The 14,520-nt window shown below is 48.4% G+C and overlaps 1 protein-coding gene across 2 annotated transcripts in view; it reads right to left on the reverse strand.

Annotated features, from left to right (window-relative positions):
* Positions 1–14,520, reverse strand: part of Slc35f3 (solute carrier family 35 member F3) — a 246,689-nt gene that overhangs the window by 80,544 nt on the left and 151,625 nt on the right. The window contains exon 1 of one of the 2 annotated variants that reach the window (XM_005064694.4): positions 9,715–10,030. The exons of the other annotated variant lie outside the window; for it this stretch is intronic. Within the exon in view, the coding sequence (XP_005064751.1) occupies positions 9,715–9,790 (76 nt within the window). The 5' untranslated portion in view covers positions 9,791–10,030. Of the gene's footprint in view, positions 1–9,714; positions 10,031–14,520 lie in introns of those variants that run through there. 2 annotated transcript variants of the gene reach the window in all.

Genomic DNA, 14,520 nt, shown 5'->3' on the forward strand with positions numbered 1-14,520 from the left:
GGTTGGCTGGAATATCAGATGGAAATAAATGAAAGAATGGAGGAGCTAACCTACAGCTGAAGGCACAGGCCACTGAGCGTTTTATCTTGAATCGAAAACTCCCTGCCAGTAAAGAAGCAGTGGCTTCACAGGACAAGAGTGAACTTGCTGGTGAGGGATGAAGTGGGGTTGGCCTTCAGGTAGTGAACATGACCTCCCAGGTTCAGTTTCCTGTTCAGGATGGGCCCTGTGCACCTTGGGAGTGGCACAGCACAGTTCACCCAGAGCATGGAGGTACACACACACACACACACACACACACACACACACACACACACACACACACACACACACTCTGGCGGTCCTGGTAGCCATAACATCTCTCCCTGTTGTCTGGCTTCAGCTTCTGTTTGGGATGGTTTGCTGCTTTTTTTTTCTCCCTTGTTATCTAGAGTCCCATCTCAGCTTCCTGGTGCTAAAACTATGGAACAGCTGGAGTCATGCTGCAGGCTTTACTGATCAAAACTGCCCCCAGTGCACGTCAGCAAGTATGCACAGGCACATGCTTGCCCATGCCCACATGCCCCACTCCCTGTTTGTCCCTGCTTGGGTCACCCAGAGCTCTACTCTTTGATTCCAGTTATGTTGGCAAAAGGCTTTAATCAGATACACCAATCTCTATGAGTCAGTCACTTGCTGGATTCATGGAATGTTCCTGCTCTAAGAGCTGATGGAAGATCTAGTCCTGAGCATAGAGACACTGGGTTCCCAGAGGCCAAGGTGACGTGTCTAATATATTAATTAGCGAATGCAGCGGGGTAGGGAAGGAAGGTTGGCACCCTGACACCTCACCAAGTGTTCATCCTTCTAGACCCTTCCCCCAAGGCACAAGCTGTCTTAACCAGTGGGAAAGCCTCACTCGCCAAAAAGGCTTTTAAGAATTAAATCCCTCTCTTGGCTCTCTCTGCAGAGCTATTCTGAACCCGTTCCCACCTCTTCAAGCTTTCGGTCTGCATCCATCATCTGCGGCAGACGAAAACTCCACTTCCTGCGACGCAAAGATCAAAGTATCCTGAGCAGGCCTTGAGATCTCCCACCTCCACACCCCACTGCTCTTTGCCCACCATCTCTTTCCCCTGCTTCCTCGAAGGGCTCGCAGGCCCAGTTCCTCTACCTGCCTTTTCCTCCCTCGGCCCTTCTCCTCCTCCAGGCCCTGGGTGCCTATCAAGGAATCAGCTTTACTCTTCCCTTCAATCACAACTCCCTGAACTGCTCATGCGAAGGCCCTTACAATGCCCAGCTGGCAAATCCTCTCCCATTCCAAGCTAGGCGACTCACCCTTCACCATCTGGCTGGTAGACCAGCACCCGCTGAAAACCGTTTCTGCAAGACTCTTGGCAGTGGCTTACACATCACTTACCCTCTCACCCTTTTCCATTGTGGTCTCCACGGTGCCAGGTCATGAAGGCCTCTGGCGCAGCTGCTTTTAAGACCTCTCTTCTACCTCATACACAGGTGGCCGTCAGGACCCTGCACTTGCCCATCTCTTGCCAGATTGTCTTTCTGGCTTTGCCCCCTGTCTCTCTCCACCTGCCCCTGTTGACACTACTGAGCCCTCAGTTTCAACTGGACCCCTCTCTCGCTATCACAGAGGGGCGTCCCCTCCTCTCTTTGCTGTGACTGTGAGCAGTGTCTCCATCTCCTGAGGCATTCGGGCTCCATCTCCCAGGCGTCTCTGGCACTTGCTCCATCCCCAGCCCTCCCTAGCCCTCTGTTCAGCTCTGGAGCCTTGGTTTGTTGGTTACTCCTCTGTCCCGTCTCATCCTGCTGCAGGGAGCCAGGCACAGTGGTTAGGACATGGGTGCTCACGGCAACAGTCTCGGTGTGACCTCACTGCACCATACACTGCTCCTCACACTCACATCAGGAGCCACATGTGCACAGGGATGTTTTGAACGGTGAACAAGGCAGCCCATGTCCAGGACTCACAGCAGGCAGGAAGCTAAGCCTGGTAACTCATTCTTGAACTTCTGCTGTACATGTCCTCATCTCCACTAGCTCCTCCCCAAGCATTCCCTTTTGATTGTGTGTATGTGTAGGGAGTGTGAACACATGTGTGTGTGTGTGTGTGTGTGTGTGTGTGGTGCATGTAGAGCCAGAGATCAATGGCAAGTGTTTTCTTCAGTAACTCTCTGCATCATTATTATTATTGTTGTTGTTGTTGTTCCCCCTCCCTGGCTCTGGGGCTGTAGGTACATGCCTCCATACCCAGCTTTTTATATGGCTTCTAGGGATCAAACTCAGTTCCTCAAGCTTGCGTAATGACCACTTTACCAAATAATTCATCTCGTCAGCCCATCCAACAGGCAACCTCAAGGCTTTTCCACTGTAGCTTCAAACTCTCTCTCTCTCTCTCTCTCTCTCATATATATCTCACACATTCTCTCACACACACTCTCTCACACACACACACTCTCACACACACACTCTCACACACTCTCACACACACACTCTCTCACACACACACTCTCACACACACTCTCATACATACTCTCACACACTCTCTCACACACATACTCTCTTATATTTTTGGTTGTGAGCCTAGCCTTTAACGGCTGAGCCATCTCTCCAGCCCATCACACACACACTCTCACACACACTCTCACACACTCTCACACACACACTCTCTCACACACACACTCTCTCACACACACACTCTCTCACACACTCTCTCACACACACTCTCACACACTCTCACACACACTCTCTCACACACACTCTCACTCTCTCACACACACACACTCACACACTCTCTCACACACACTCTCACTCTCTCTCACACACACACTCACACACTCTCTCACACACACTCTCACACACACACTCTCTCACACACTCTCTCACACACTCTCACACAACACTCTCACACACACTCTCCTACACACTCACACACTCTCACACACACACTCTCTCACACACACACTCACACACTCTCTCACACACTCTCACACACACACTCTCTCACACACTCTCTCACACACTCTCACACAACCCTCTCACACAACACTCTCACACACACTCTCCTACACACTCACACACACACTCTCATACAGACACACCCTCTCTCACACACACACATGCTCTCTCTCACACACTCTCTCACACACTCACACACTCTCTCTTACACACACACTCTCTCACACACACATACTCTCACACACTCTGTCTCATACACACTCTCTCTCTCTCTCTCTCACACACACACACACACACACACACACACACACACACGTAACTTACTTCACTTGGTAGATTTGGTGGTGTTTCAGTCAGCCCCAGTTCTCTGTAAAGGACTGCCAAGCTGAGCACCCCTGCTCTGCTCATCTGCCTTATTTCCCCAAACTCCCATGCTGCCCTTCTTCTCTATGGTTCCTCCTCTTGCCCATTTCAATACCCTTTGCCTGTGGAGGCCAGTAACCAGGGTGTCTCAGAGTCTCTCTGGAATCTTTAGTAAACCTAAGCTGTGGCCACTGAGTGCCCTTTCTCCTGATCTATGGGACTCCCTCTGTCAGAAACACTGACAGCCAGGGACAAAGGTCATATCCTTGTGCGTGCCACCCCAGTCATACTCCCTGAAGAGGCAAGTGAATGCATGTATACCCATTGTCCTAAGCCTGATGAGAAGACGGATCCCGAGGAGGATTTGGAGGCCACATATGGGCTTTGCTGGCTTATGTCATTTTCCCAAAGAAGAGGGAATGGTGGCCAGAGGGAACAGTGGGCCATGTGAGTCTCAAGCAGAAGTGAATTCACTCTTGACTGAAATGTCCCATTCATTTTATAATTCTTCCATGGACAATGGAAAGATATTGATGGATGATATTTCTTTGTCTATCATCTATCTATTTATCATTATGTGTTATGCGTGGTGGTAGATGCTCATGTGTTTGTGTAGGTGTGTTCAACGAAGTCAGGGGAAGATGCTGGGTGTCTGGCCCTGTCACACTCCACTTTATTCCTTTGGGACAGGGTCTTCACTGAAATTAGAGTGAGGCCAACAGCATGCAAGCCTCAGTGGTCCTCTCTCCATTGCTTTTTACATGGGTACTGGAGATTTGAATTCATGTTCACACGCTTACATAGCAAACACTCTTACTCACTGAGCATCTCCCAGACTGTCAACAGGTAATCTATTCAAGAAGAACCTAACTTGTTCAGAAGTTCTTTCATACACTGGATAATAGATTTAATTAGCACATAAATGTCCTTATCTCAAATATTTCTGGCTTAGGACTGATCAACCAGATGCTACTCTTTGGGTTCAGAGGCCATCTGCCAAGAATCCTCTCACACTGACTCAGGCACATTGGATGTACAGAGGTGTCTGGGTCGAGCATGTTTGAGGTCCATGTTTTGAAAGCTTAGCCCCCCCCCAGCTGGTGGCACTATTTTAGGAACCACTGGAAACTCTGAGAGGTGGGGGCTAGGCAGAAAAAGCAGGTGGGGTGGCCCTTGGGGGGATATTATCTCTTGCTCCATCCTGACCCAGCCTCTACTTCTACCTGCTGTGATGTGAGCTGTCCTCCATGGCATACTCCTGCAGCCATGATGCTCTGCTCTAGTGCACAGGGTCATAAGGCCGCACCAGTTAGCCAGGCTTCACACCCTTGGAACAGAGGCAGCAAGAGTGTAATCACCAGTAGCCACCAGTCCTGGGGATGCCGACCATTGAGTCACACCACAGCAGGATCCCTGGGGAACACACCTTCACTGAACACCTACAAAGAGCCTCAGGCTCATGTAATTATTGTTCCTCAAATGAAACCCAGATGTTTGAAAGTCTTTGGCATCTGGATCCAAGTCCCCTTGCTTTCTAACTGCATGACCTCACATGAATGGTCCTGGGAGGCTGCTTGTTTGTAAAATGATGGATGTAGCAGGGCTCAGCCTTTCTATAGGAAGAACTGGGCTAATAAAACAAGCTTCCATAGGCCACAATCTGTAATATGATCAGCTTTCATTCATCATTCTTAGTGCTGGATAGCAGTGTGTGTCAGGAGTCTCAGCACTGAAGAAGTTGAGACAGGAAGATCATGAGTTCCAGGCCACCCTGGGCTATATAGCAGGACCATATCTCAAAACCAAACCCAAACAAAAGAAAACAAAACAACCACTAGGTTGGGAGATGGCTCAGTCAGTAAAGTGCTTGCCATGCAAGCTAAGGACGTGAGTTTAATCTTCTTGAACCCATGGTAAAATAAGCAATAAGTCTGGGCATAGTGGTGCTCATTTGTTATCTCAGTTCTGGGAAGAAACCCTGGGGCTCACTGACCATTTAGTTTAGCAAATCAGTGAGATCCAGGCAATTGAGAAACTCTGACTCAAAAAAAAAGTGTGCAAAAACCAAACTAAACCAAAACAGCAACAACAACAACAACAAAATAAGGTAGATGGAACCTGAGGAAATATGCTACACACACACACACACACACACACACACACACACAAATACACACTCACACACATACACACAAACACACACTCTCACACACACATACACTCACACACACAAACACACATACACACACACAAATACACACTCACACACATACACTCTCACACACATACACACAAACACACACTCTCACACACATACACTCACACACACACAAACACACATACACACTCACACACATACATACACACACACAAACAACCTGACCCTTCCCATAAAGCAGGTCACCATAAAAACCACAATAAACAAATCAAAAAGCTAAAAGCAGTTAACAACAAAAATCTGAAAACCAAGCTGAAAATCTCATCACCACAATAAAAAACTATCATTGTCATTGTTAAAGGAAACATATCACCTCTGATTACACAAGAGAAACTATTCTGGAAAGCTTGAGTCATTCTGCCACGTAAGGGTTGGGCACGAAACCCTGTCCATTCTCCATCACAGTCCCTCTTGTTTCCACAATGCTGACAGTTGGCCTCCTAAGGGACTTCATTGTATTGTTCTCAACTATTAATTCTCATTGAATGTAACTTTATTGACCGTGAATTAGCTGATTGTGAATATAGATGATTGTAGTAATTGCTACTCTACTAGAGACATGCTTTTGATCAATACTCAGCATCTTCTCCTGACAGGAAAGCCAGGAAACAAGATATGTTGTTAGACATGATAGAAGCCTGCACCTGACCAGAAGCCATTTTTTTTAAGCCTCTACCCTACCCCCCACCAGAGGGCCAGCCCTCTCTCTCTACATTCTTTAGGACCAAGCCTATACACTCAGTTTCCTTTGCCTGAAGTACTTTTCCTTTCTGCCTAACAGATTATCCTCGCATCCTCTGGATTCTGTGGTAATACCTCTACCACAAAGGCCTTCCTTCTCAGGAAGGCTACATCTTCAGAAAGACCACCACTCAGAAGGTCTGTTCCCCAGAAAGCTTCTTTTCAGAAATGCCTATTAAGAAGGCTGTTCTCAGGAAATCTTCGTCCTCAGAAAAGTCCCCTCTAAAGACAGAAGTCTCTTCAAAGAGGTTTCCCTCATAGAGGAGCATCTCATTGGAAAGGCTTCCTTGGAGGGTCTTTTTAAAAAGGCTGCTTCCTCATGCCTTCCCTTAGAGAAACCACCTCCTCAAGAGTTCCTCCTAGGAGAAGGCCACCCCCTCCTTAGAAAGGCTACCTCCTCCTTAGAAGACCTCATCAGAAAGGTCTCTTAGATGATTTTCTCAAAATGTTTTCCTCTCAGGAAGGCCTCTTCTCTGTGCCTTCTCCTCAGAGAAGGCTTCCTCCTCAGAAAGAATTCTTCCTCAGAGAAAGCTACCTCCTCCTCAGTCTCCTCCTCCTCCTCAAAAAGGCTACTTCCTCCTCCTCAGAAGAGCATCTCATCAGGAAGGCTTCTTCTCAGTCTGGCCTTCTCATCAGGACTTCCCAGAGAAGTCTGATCTCAGAAGCCTGCCCCTTAGAAGCTCAGGAACATCTCTATAGATTGCTCAATTTGGGAAGAAAATTTCAGTTTTTCTGTGACATTTTGTTCTTACCTCTGTTCCAGGATATTTTTTACCCTTTATCTGATAATTTATCTACTCGTAAATCTCTTTCAAGATAATGAAGCTAACATTATTTGGTTTTTGCTTTTGTTTTCATTTTCAGGGTCTTTCTCAGTAGCTACAGGACACAAAGTACAGAAAGATGAAGTATTTGTTGAGTAATGAAGTCATTTTGTCCATCTTCCTGCCTTTGAGTTCAACTAAGCATTGCATTTTCTATTTTGGTTTTTATGTACCACATGCTGGTGCCTTCTTGCCTTCCCTCAGATGACACACTCCACAAGTTAATAAATATCCCTTGCCTGCTGCTCTCCATCCCCGCAGACTATATACCACTCACACACACAGCTCCGGGATGGGGACTGCCTTGTCCTGTGCATTCAAGGCAAAAGAGAGTGATTCAGTAGTTCCAAAAGATAGCCACAATATGCAGATGGTTAAGAAAAATATATATCTCAAATCAAACTGAACAAAAGCACTAAGGATGAAAGCCAGGCAGAGAAAAATTATTCTGTGTGAGCCTAGCTATAAGGAGTAGGTCTGTCAGTCCCTGACCTATATATAGATTTGTCTTATACATGTAGAGAGGCAAGATGTTTGTGGAAAACGCTAGATGACCTGTGACTAGAAGATTAGCACCTCACACAAACATGCATATACACACACAAGTGCACGCACGCGCGCACACACACACACACACACACACACACACACACAAAGCACCTTCCGTGTATGATGGACAAGTACTAGGTATTACCTTTTGCCTTTATAGCATTTTCTTCCTCATCTGCTAAGACAAGCTTTACAGTTGGAGAAACTGAGGTCCAGGGTTCATAATATATACAAGCCATATTGTGCAGGGGGCAGAGTCATCCTCCATCTGTCCAGCGTAATTCTACAACTTTGTAATGAACCAGTCATGCATATGAAGATGGTCATGGTAAAGTGTCTACCACCACAGGGCAAAAGGAAGACTTGTATTTACCAAGGTAATGGGAGAGGGCTATCAGTTTCATTCCCCAAGGCAACCTCCAGGCTTGCCCTTGGGGACCCTCATGTCTGCTGTGTCATTTCGATGCACTTCTGAGGCCACTGCACTCATCTTAGATAACCTCATCACTGGCAGTGAGCTCAGGACCTCCTTCCCTGAAGCTAACTAGGGGTGCTGCGGGATTTCCTGTTGCTGCACGGGAGAACCAGCCTTTCTAGTAGGTAGAAGTGCGTGACTTCTGTGGAGGAGCTCCTCACTGCCTACTCCAGCTTCTGGTCCCCTCTTCATTCCCATGCGCTTGGGAGGAGGCCCAGAACACTACCATCCCCAGGAGAGGAAGCTCTTCTGCTAGTTTCTGCTACAGATAATCAGTACCAAGCCCTTCTCGAGACTAGGATGTTGAGAGAGGAGACAGTCATAGAGGAGAGAGAAACAGGGACCTGCACATCACTGCAACTGGCTTTCTGAAAAAGGAATGACTTCGGGGTCCCACAGTTCAGGAGTCCCCCACCTTACATCACCATGTAGCAGCTATCAGTCTTGGACCAGTCTGCCACCCTTCCTGGCCCCATGGTCCTCATCTGGAGGTAACAGGATGGAGACATTGTGAAGCTGGGAACACACACCTACCAACCTGCCTGGTCTCTGCTGGCCCTCAGGCTTATGCCAACAAGGAAGGAACAGGTGGATACAGGGACCTCACAGACCCCTATCTCAGGGCGTGGGCGTAAACCAGGGTGTTTGAAGCCATGACTACCCCAGTCAGCAAAGACTTGGACAGAGGCTCTTGGACCATAGAGGGGGTTCTCTTTTCTACTCCTGGCCAGATTGGTTAGCTCAGGGGAGGAGTTGAAAGCTACGAAGGACCCTTTTTGTTGGAAAGCAAGGTCTTCTTTCAGACCAGCAGAATGACAGCTGTGTCTGAGTAACTCACAACCCTCCTCCATGGTCCCCTCTCTCTCACATCCCCCGAATGGGGGCGGTTCCCTGCTGAAGGAGACAGGCAGTGCAGGAATACTTTCTTGCAGCCTCTAGGAGCCCCTCTTGTCCCCGCCAGGTCTGAATAAGAACATGTTTACAGACTGGTGTAGGGATTCCCCTCATCTGCTACTCTCTGCCCATCTGCAATCGGCCAGACAGGTCCTGGTCTCTTCTGGTTTCCAGTAGCTGTGGGCCTCATCTCCTGGCTCCTGGGTCGGGTGCCCGAGGGATGATCCTCACCCAGGCCACCCACTCGAGTGTGTGTGTGTGTGTGTGTGTGTGTGTGTGTGTGTGTGTGAGAGAGAGAGAGAGAGACAGACAGACAGACAGACAGACAGACAGACAGACACAGAGACAGAGACAGAGAGATGGAGATGGAGACAGAGAGACAGAGACAGAGATGGAGATAGAGCTCACTGGTTAGCACTTTCCTCCCTTCTGCCCTCCAGGCACAAGCTTAATGACAGTCGGAAAAGACTTCCAGGGGAGCAGAGCCACCAGGTGCACCACGCAGTCACCTGAGCATGTCACCCCAGCAGAAGCTCCAGACAGCTGGAGCCTCCAGGTCCCCACCAGCGGCAACGCGCTGCACTGCGGACAGCGTCCCGGAGCTGCCACCCCCGCCCCGCTAGCAGCCAGGTGTCGCTCCGGATCAGGGATAGACGTGTCAGGCCCGGCCGCCCCAACGTCACGCGGCGCGTTACCTTCCACTTTGGTGAGGGTCAGGACCGGACTGTTGCAAGCGCTGAGCGGGGCCACCCGGGCCGAGTGCTTCTTCATGGTGAGCCGGCCGCCAGCAGGAGCGCAGCCGCCGATCGCCTACATCCTGGGGCCGGGCGGCGCGCCTCTCCAGGCCCGCGGCCTCCTGCTGGCCCTCGCCTCCGGGTCTCCCGGGCTGCAGCCCGCTCCTGTCTCCGCGACTCACTGCGGTGGCCGCCCCGCAGCGCACATCCTCCTGGCCGCGCAGCACTCCACACACGCGCGCACAGCCTCCTACTCCCGGCTTGCTGCAAACTCCAACGTCACGTACAAGTGCACTCCCCACGCCCACCCGGCCGGCTCACCTGCTCCGCCCCCGCCCCGGGACGCCCAGCCCTGCAGCCCACTGTCGCTCCCTCCCAGCGGTGTCCTGACTGTGGCCTCAGGCCTCTTCCTCCTTCTCCAGGAGCCCTTTCACCTGGCCAGCGAATCTGAGCAAGACCCTCTGCAGTAAAACCCCTGGGTTGCACCAGTTTAATGATGCAGGTGGTTGACTCTGCCTGGGCCATTCCAGAGGGGACCTGAATTGTTTCAGAGAGAAGGTGGAGATGGGGTGGAGGCTCCCCAATGCTTGCATTCCCTTCTGGAAGGCTAAAAGGTTATTCACTTTGGGCCAGGGGATGCTAAATCTATAGAAGAAAGTAAAGGCTGAAGTGAAGGCTGAGTTTGCTAAGAGCACTTGCTGCTCTTGCAGAGGATTAGGGTTTGGTCCCCATCCCCACCCTGCACTCATAGGATGTGGCCCACAAGGCCTGCAACTCCAGTTTCAGGGACCTGACGCCCTCTTCTGGCCTCTGCCCATACCTGCACGCAAATGGTGCATATACAGCCAGGCAATACATATATGCATAAATGAAAATAAACAAAATTTGAAAGGAAATGCTCGAGAGGCCAAACTCCTTGAGAACAAGAAGAAAGTTCTAGGCACTGCTACAGTGACTTCACTGTGCCCACACCTAAAGACTAAAAGTGTCTGACTAATGGTGCTTGTCCGAAAGCCCTTAGTCCTTAGCAGTGGTTCTTGGTTACTATTAAACATCATCCAGGTTGCCCTGCCTACCTCCTTGCTGGTGGACTCACCGAGCTCCTTTATCTCCTAAACTCCAAGTGTTCTATCTTGTGGGTTCTCACTCAGCCATGCCCAAACCTCAGGGCTTGTTCCTCCCTCTGTCTGGAATCTGATTCAAGGTGGATTTTCTTATATTGATTACCAGAGTTTCTAAGCCTGTCTCAGAGTTGATATTCCACTGTATGACATCATTATAATCTCCATAATGGTAACGGACATTCTGATTCAGGTAGAGAGTGGTACTACCACAACAAAATTTCCTTGGTGCAGCGCCTACCAGCTGTCCTGGTGCCGTCCACCTACATATGCCCAGGTGACCCAAGGAAGCAGCTCCTAGAAGCAGCTTCTCTTGACTCACCCTCCTGAATAGCTATGAGAAACACAATGATAGAATCTACACTGAGCCAGGGCTCCTCGAGGTTGCTCTCTCATCTCTGCAGGGATGGAGAGATTCCCAGGTTCCTGCAGAGCCCTCTAGTGGCAGCCTCTGCATTCTACACCTCTTCCAGGAAGCTTGTCCCACTCAAGACCACTACAGGAGATGGTACAGAGCCATTTCCTTCTCCAGATACAAGTGCAAGGATCACATTAATTGTCCTAGGTTGTACAGTAGTGATAGACATCAAGATGCACTATGTGAAGTGAAGGCCAAGGTACATCCTTAACCAGGCTCACAGCTCAAGGGTGTCCTCATGACCATGTTAGGACAAAGTTACAGTTCTGAGCGCTACAGGTCTAGTCTTGATCAAATGCAGTAATATGCACGTATCTGAAGTCCCTCTGTAGTATTTCTTCTGCAGGGATGAAGTGAGACTTAGGCTTCCCGAACACTACCAAAGCACAGGAAAAGGTCTTAAAGAGAGCCAACCACTTTGGTTGATTTGTGACTTTGCCAACCAGAAGTGATCACCCTGAGCTACTATTCTGTCCCTCTGGCCTAGATTCTACTCTTAGAATGAGATCAGACTGTTATGGGGGAAGTCCTGTACATTTGTTAATAAAGCACTGTTGAGCCAATAGGAATCTAGATAGGTGGGACTAGGAGTCCAGGAGGATTCTGGGAAGGAGAAACACAGAGAGTTCGAGATGTAACCGCCATGGGGTAGGAAGCCCGGAACTATTCTCTGGTAAGAGAAATACTTAGATTAACAATTATGGGGTAATTACTTAAGTCAGAGCTAGCCAGTAAGAAACAAGCAAGGCCAACAGCTTCATAATGAATATAGCCTCCTGTGTGTTTATTTGGGACTGATGCGGCTCTAGAACCAGGCTGGCGGGAAGGCTTCTCACAAGGAAAAAGCTTCTCTTAACAAGACTGGACCATCAGGCTCCAAGTTTGTGGTTGTATGGCAGGTTTTTGCATGTGTGTGTACACATTTGAGACTGAGATTAGAAGACTCAGCTATTGCCCCCCCCAAGGACCACCTATCATTTTTGTTTGTTTAAGTTAGGGTCTCTCACTGGCCTGAAACTGGACAAGTAGGCTAGGCTGGCCCCAGGGATTAAAATGGAAGTCAGCATCTCCAGCTTCAAAAGCATGGGTTCTGGGGATCTAACCCTGGTCCTTAGGCTTGCAAAGCAAGTACTTTATAGAATGAGCCATCTTCAGATCTTCAACTGTATTTCTTCCTCTCTGAGGATGAGCTCAGCTTTCCTGGTGCTGAGGAAGAGAACATGGTCTTGTGCATGCTAGGCAAGCATTCTCCACTGGGCAGTCCTAGCAGGAACGCTGCCTTTTAACTCTTCATATGTCTGCTAACTTTGGATTGTAAAATGGTAGCATAACTGAAAGAAAGTTTCTAGAACTATAGACATGATATTCTCTCAGACCCTACTAAAATCTGGGGGTGCATGGAATCACTTCTTTAGGCAAGAATTATCAAAGGCTCCAAAGATCTCAGGCCACCCTATACCATATGTCCAGTGTTAGCAGACACTTACTGCAAGTAACTGTCTCATTGTTTTTGTTTTTACATAGACAGAGATGCATTTTACACTTAGCAAAAATGTGCACTGAGAGATGGAGAGATTGCCCATTGGTTTGAGAGCACTGGCTACTCTTCTAGAGGACCAAGGTTTCATTCCCAGCATCTACATGGTGGCTCATCACCATCTGTAACTCCTGCTCCAGGGAATCAGACTCCATCTACTAGCTTTTGAGGGCACCAGACATACAACAATGCAGGCATACATGCAGGCAAAACACCTGTACATATAATACAAATAAATTAAAACAGCAGCAGCAGCAACAAAAACCTGTACACTATCCAAGCATAGTGGCAGGCAGAAGTTGGGGCAGGAGGACTATAAGGTCGAGTCCTGCCTGAGCTACAGAATAACTTCAAGGCCAGCCTGGTCAACTTAGTGTTACACTGTCCCCAAATGAAACCAAAAGGAGGGCTGTGGACATCTCTCAGTGATACAGTGCTGGTCCAGCATGTGCGAATCTCTGGGTTCAATGCCCACTTACAGAAAATGATTAATCCCCGAAAAGAATGAGTTTGCACCATCTGTCAGTCACATATTATATTACAAATTGGGGAAATAAGTATATATCATAACCTTTATACATAAATGTGTATGCAGGTAAATGAGGTACAAAGATAGAGACACATATGCAGCTGCATACATAATATGTGGACACTCACAAATGCTACATTGCTTAAAGTATTATCTTTACCACATAGGAATGCTCTGGTGTAGGATGGCCACTCTCTATCTGCTTGTTGGGAAAATAAATGTTAATTACGATTAGTTCATTTGTCTTTATTTATTGTGTTTTGTGTGTATATGCAGGGTTTGTGTGAGAGTGTGAACACTGGGACACATATGTCACAGTGTTTGTGTGTGGGAAGTCAGAAGACAATCACCAGTGTCAGCCCTCACATTCCACCTTGGCTCATGGCAGTGTCTCTTTGCTGGTTTTTCGGCTCTATACATCAGGCAAGCTGGCAGTGAGTTTCCCAATGTTCTTCCGACTCTGCCTCCCATCTCCCCATAGGGGCACTGGGGCTATGGACATTCAAGTGGCATGTTCAGCTTTTTATGTGAGTTCTGGGGATTCGAACAGGGGGACCCATGCTTGCATGGCAAATGCTTTACCCACTGAGCCATCTTCCCTTTGTGAGTTTGTCTTTATTATTGTCTACAGTAGGTCCTGTGAAGCCTTCTACTTAGTGTGCTGAAAATTTCTAATTATTAAATGCAGGAGGGTTTTCAGGAGTGGGAAGGCAGGCAGACTACTTCAATTAATTCACTGTGAAACATCAACACTGTCCTTCACAGAATTAAATAGTTAAGAATAACAAATTATTTTTGTGGTTACCGGTACTTAAAAAGAATCACTTAAAGTGGCTCCAGGAAGCAGATGAACCAGAGTGCAGGGCTCAGAAGCTTTCAGAGTGGAGCCTGCATCGGCCTGACCAGTAGGGGAGAGGGCTTGACTCTGACTGAGAAACTCAGGTCAGCACCGGGTAGTCTTTCCCTCCGGGGTGAGAATATGGATGTCCCTTCCAGTCTGGTCCAAGGTTAAGGAAACCTGAGCCATCAGAGTGAGAACTTGGTGCCCTTCCCACTACCCTATTCCCCTTTCTTTTCTCAGGAGCAACAAACTGACTGGTCTTCCTTCAGGATGAGGGTTTGTAGAGATGTGGTCACCAATGTCACTGCTGGACTTCAAGCT

This window comes from Mesocricetus auratus, unplaced genomic scaffold (assembly GCF_017639785.1).
Source record: "Mesocricetus auratus isolate SY011 unplaced genomic scaffold, BCM_Maur_2.0 Super-Scaffold_100013, whole genome shotgun sequence".
Lineage (NCBI taxonomy): Eukaryota > Metazoa > Chordata > Mammalia > Rodentia > Cricetidae > Mesocricetus > Mesocricetus auratus.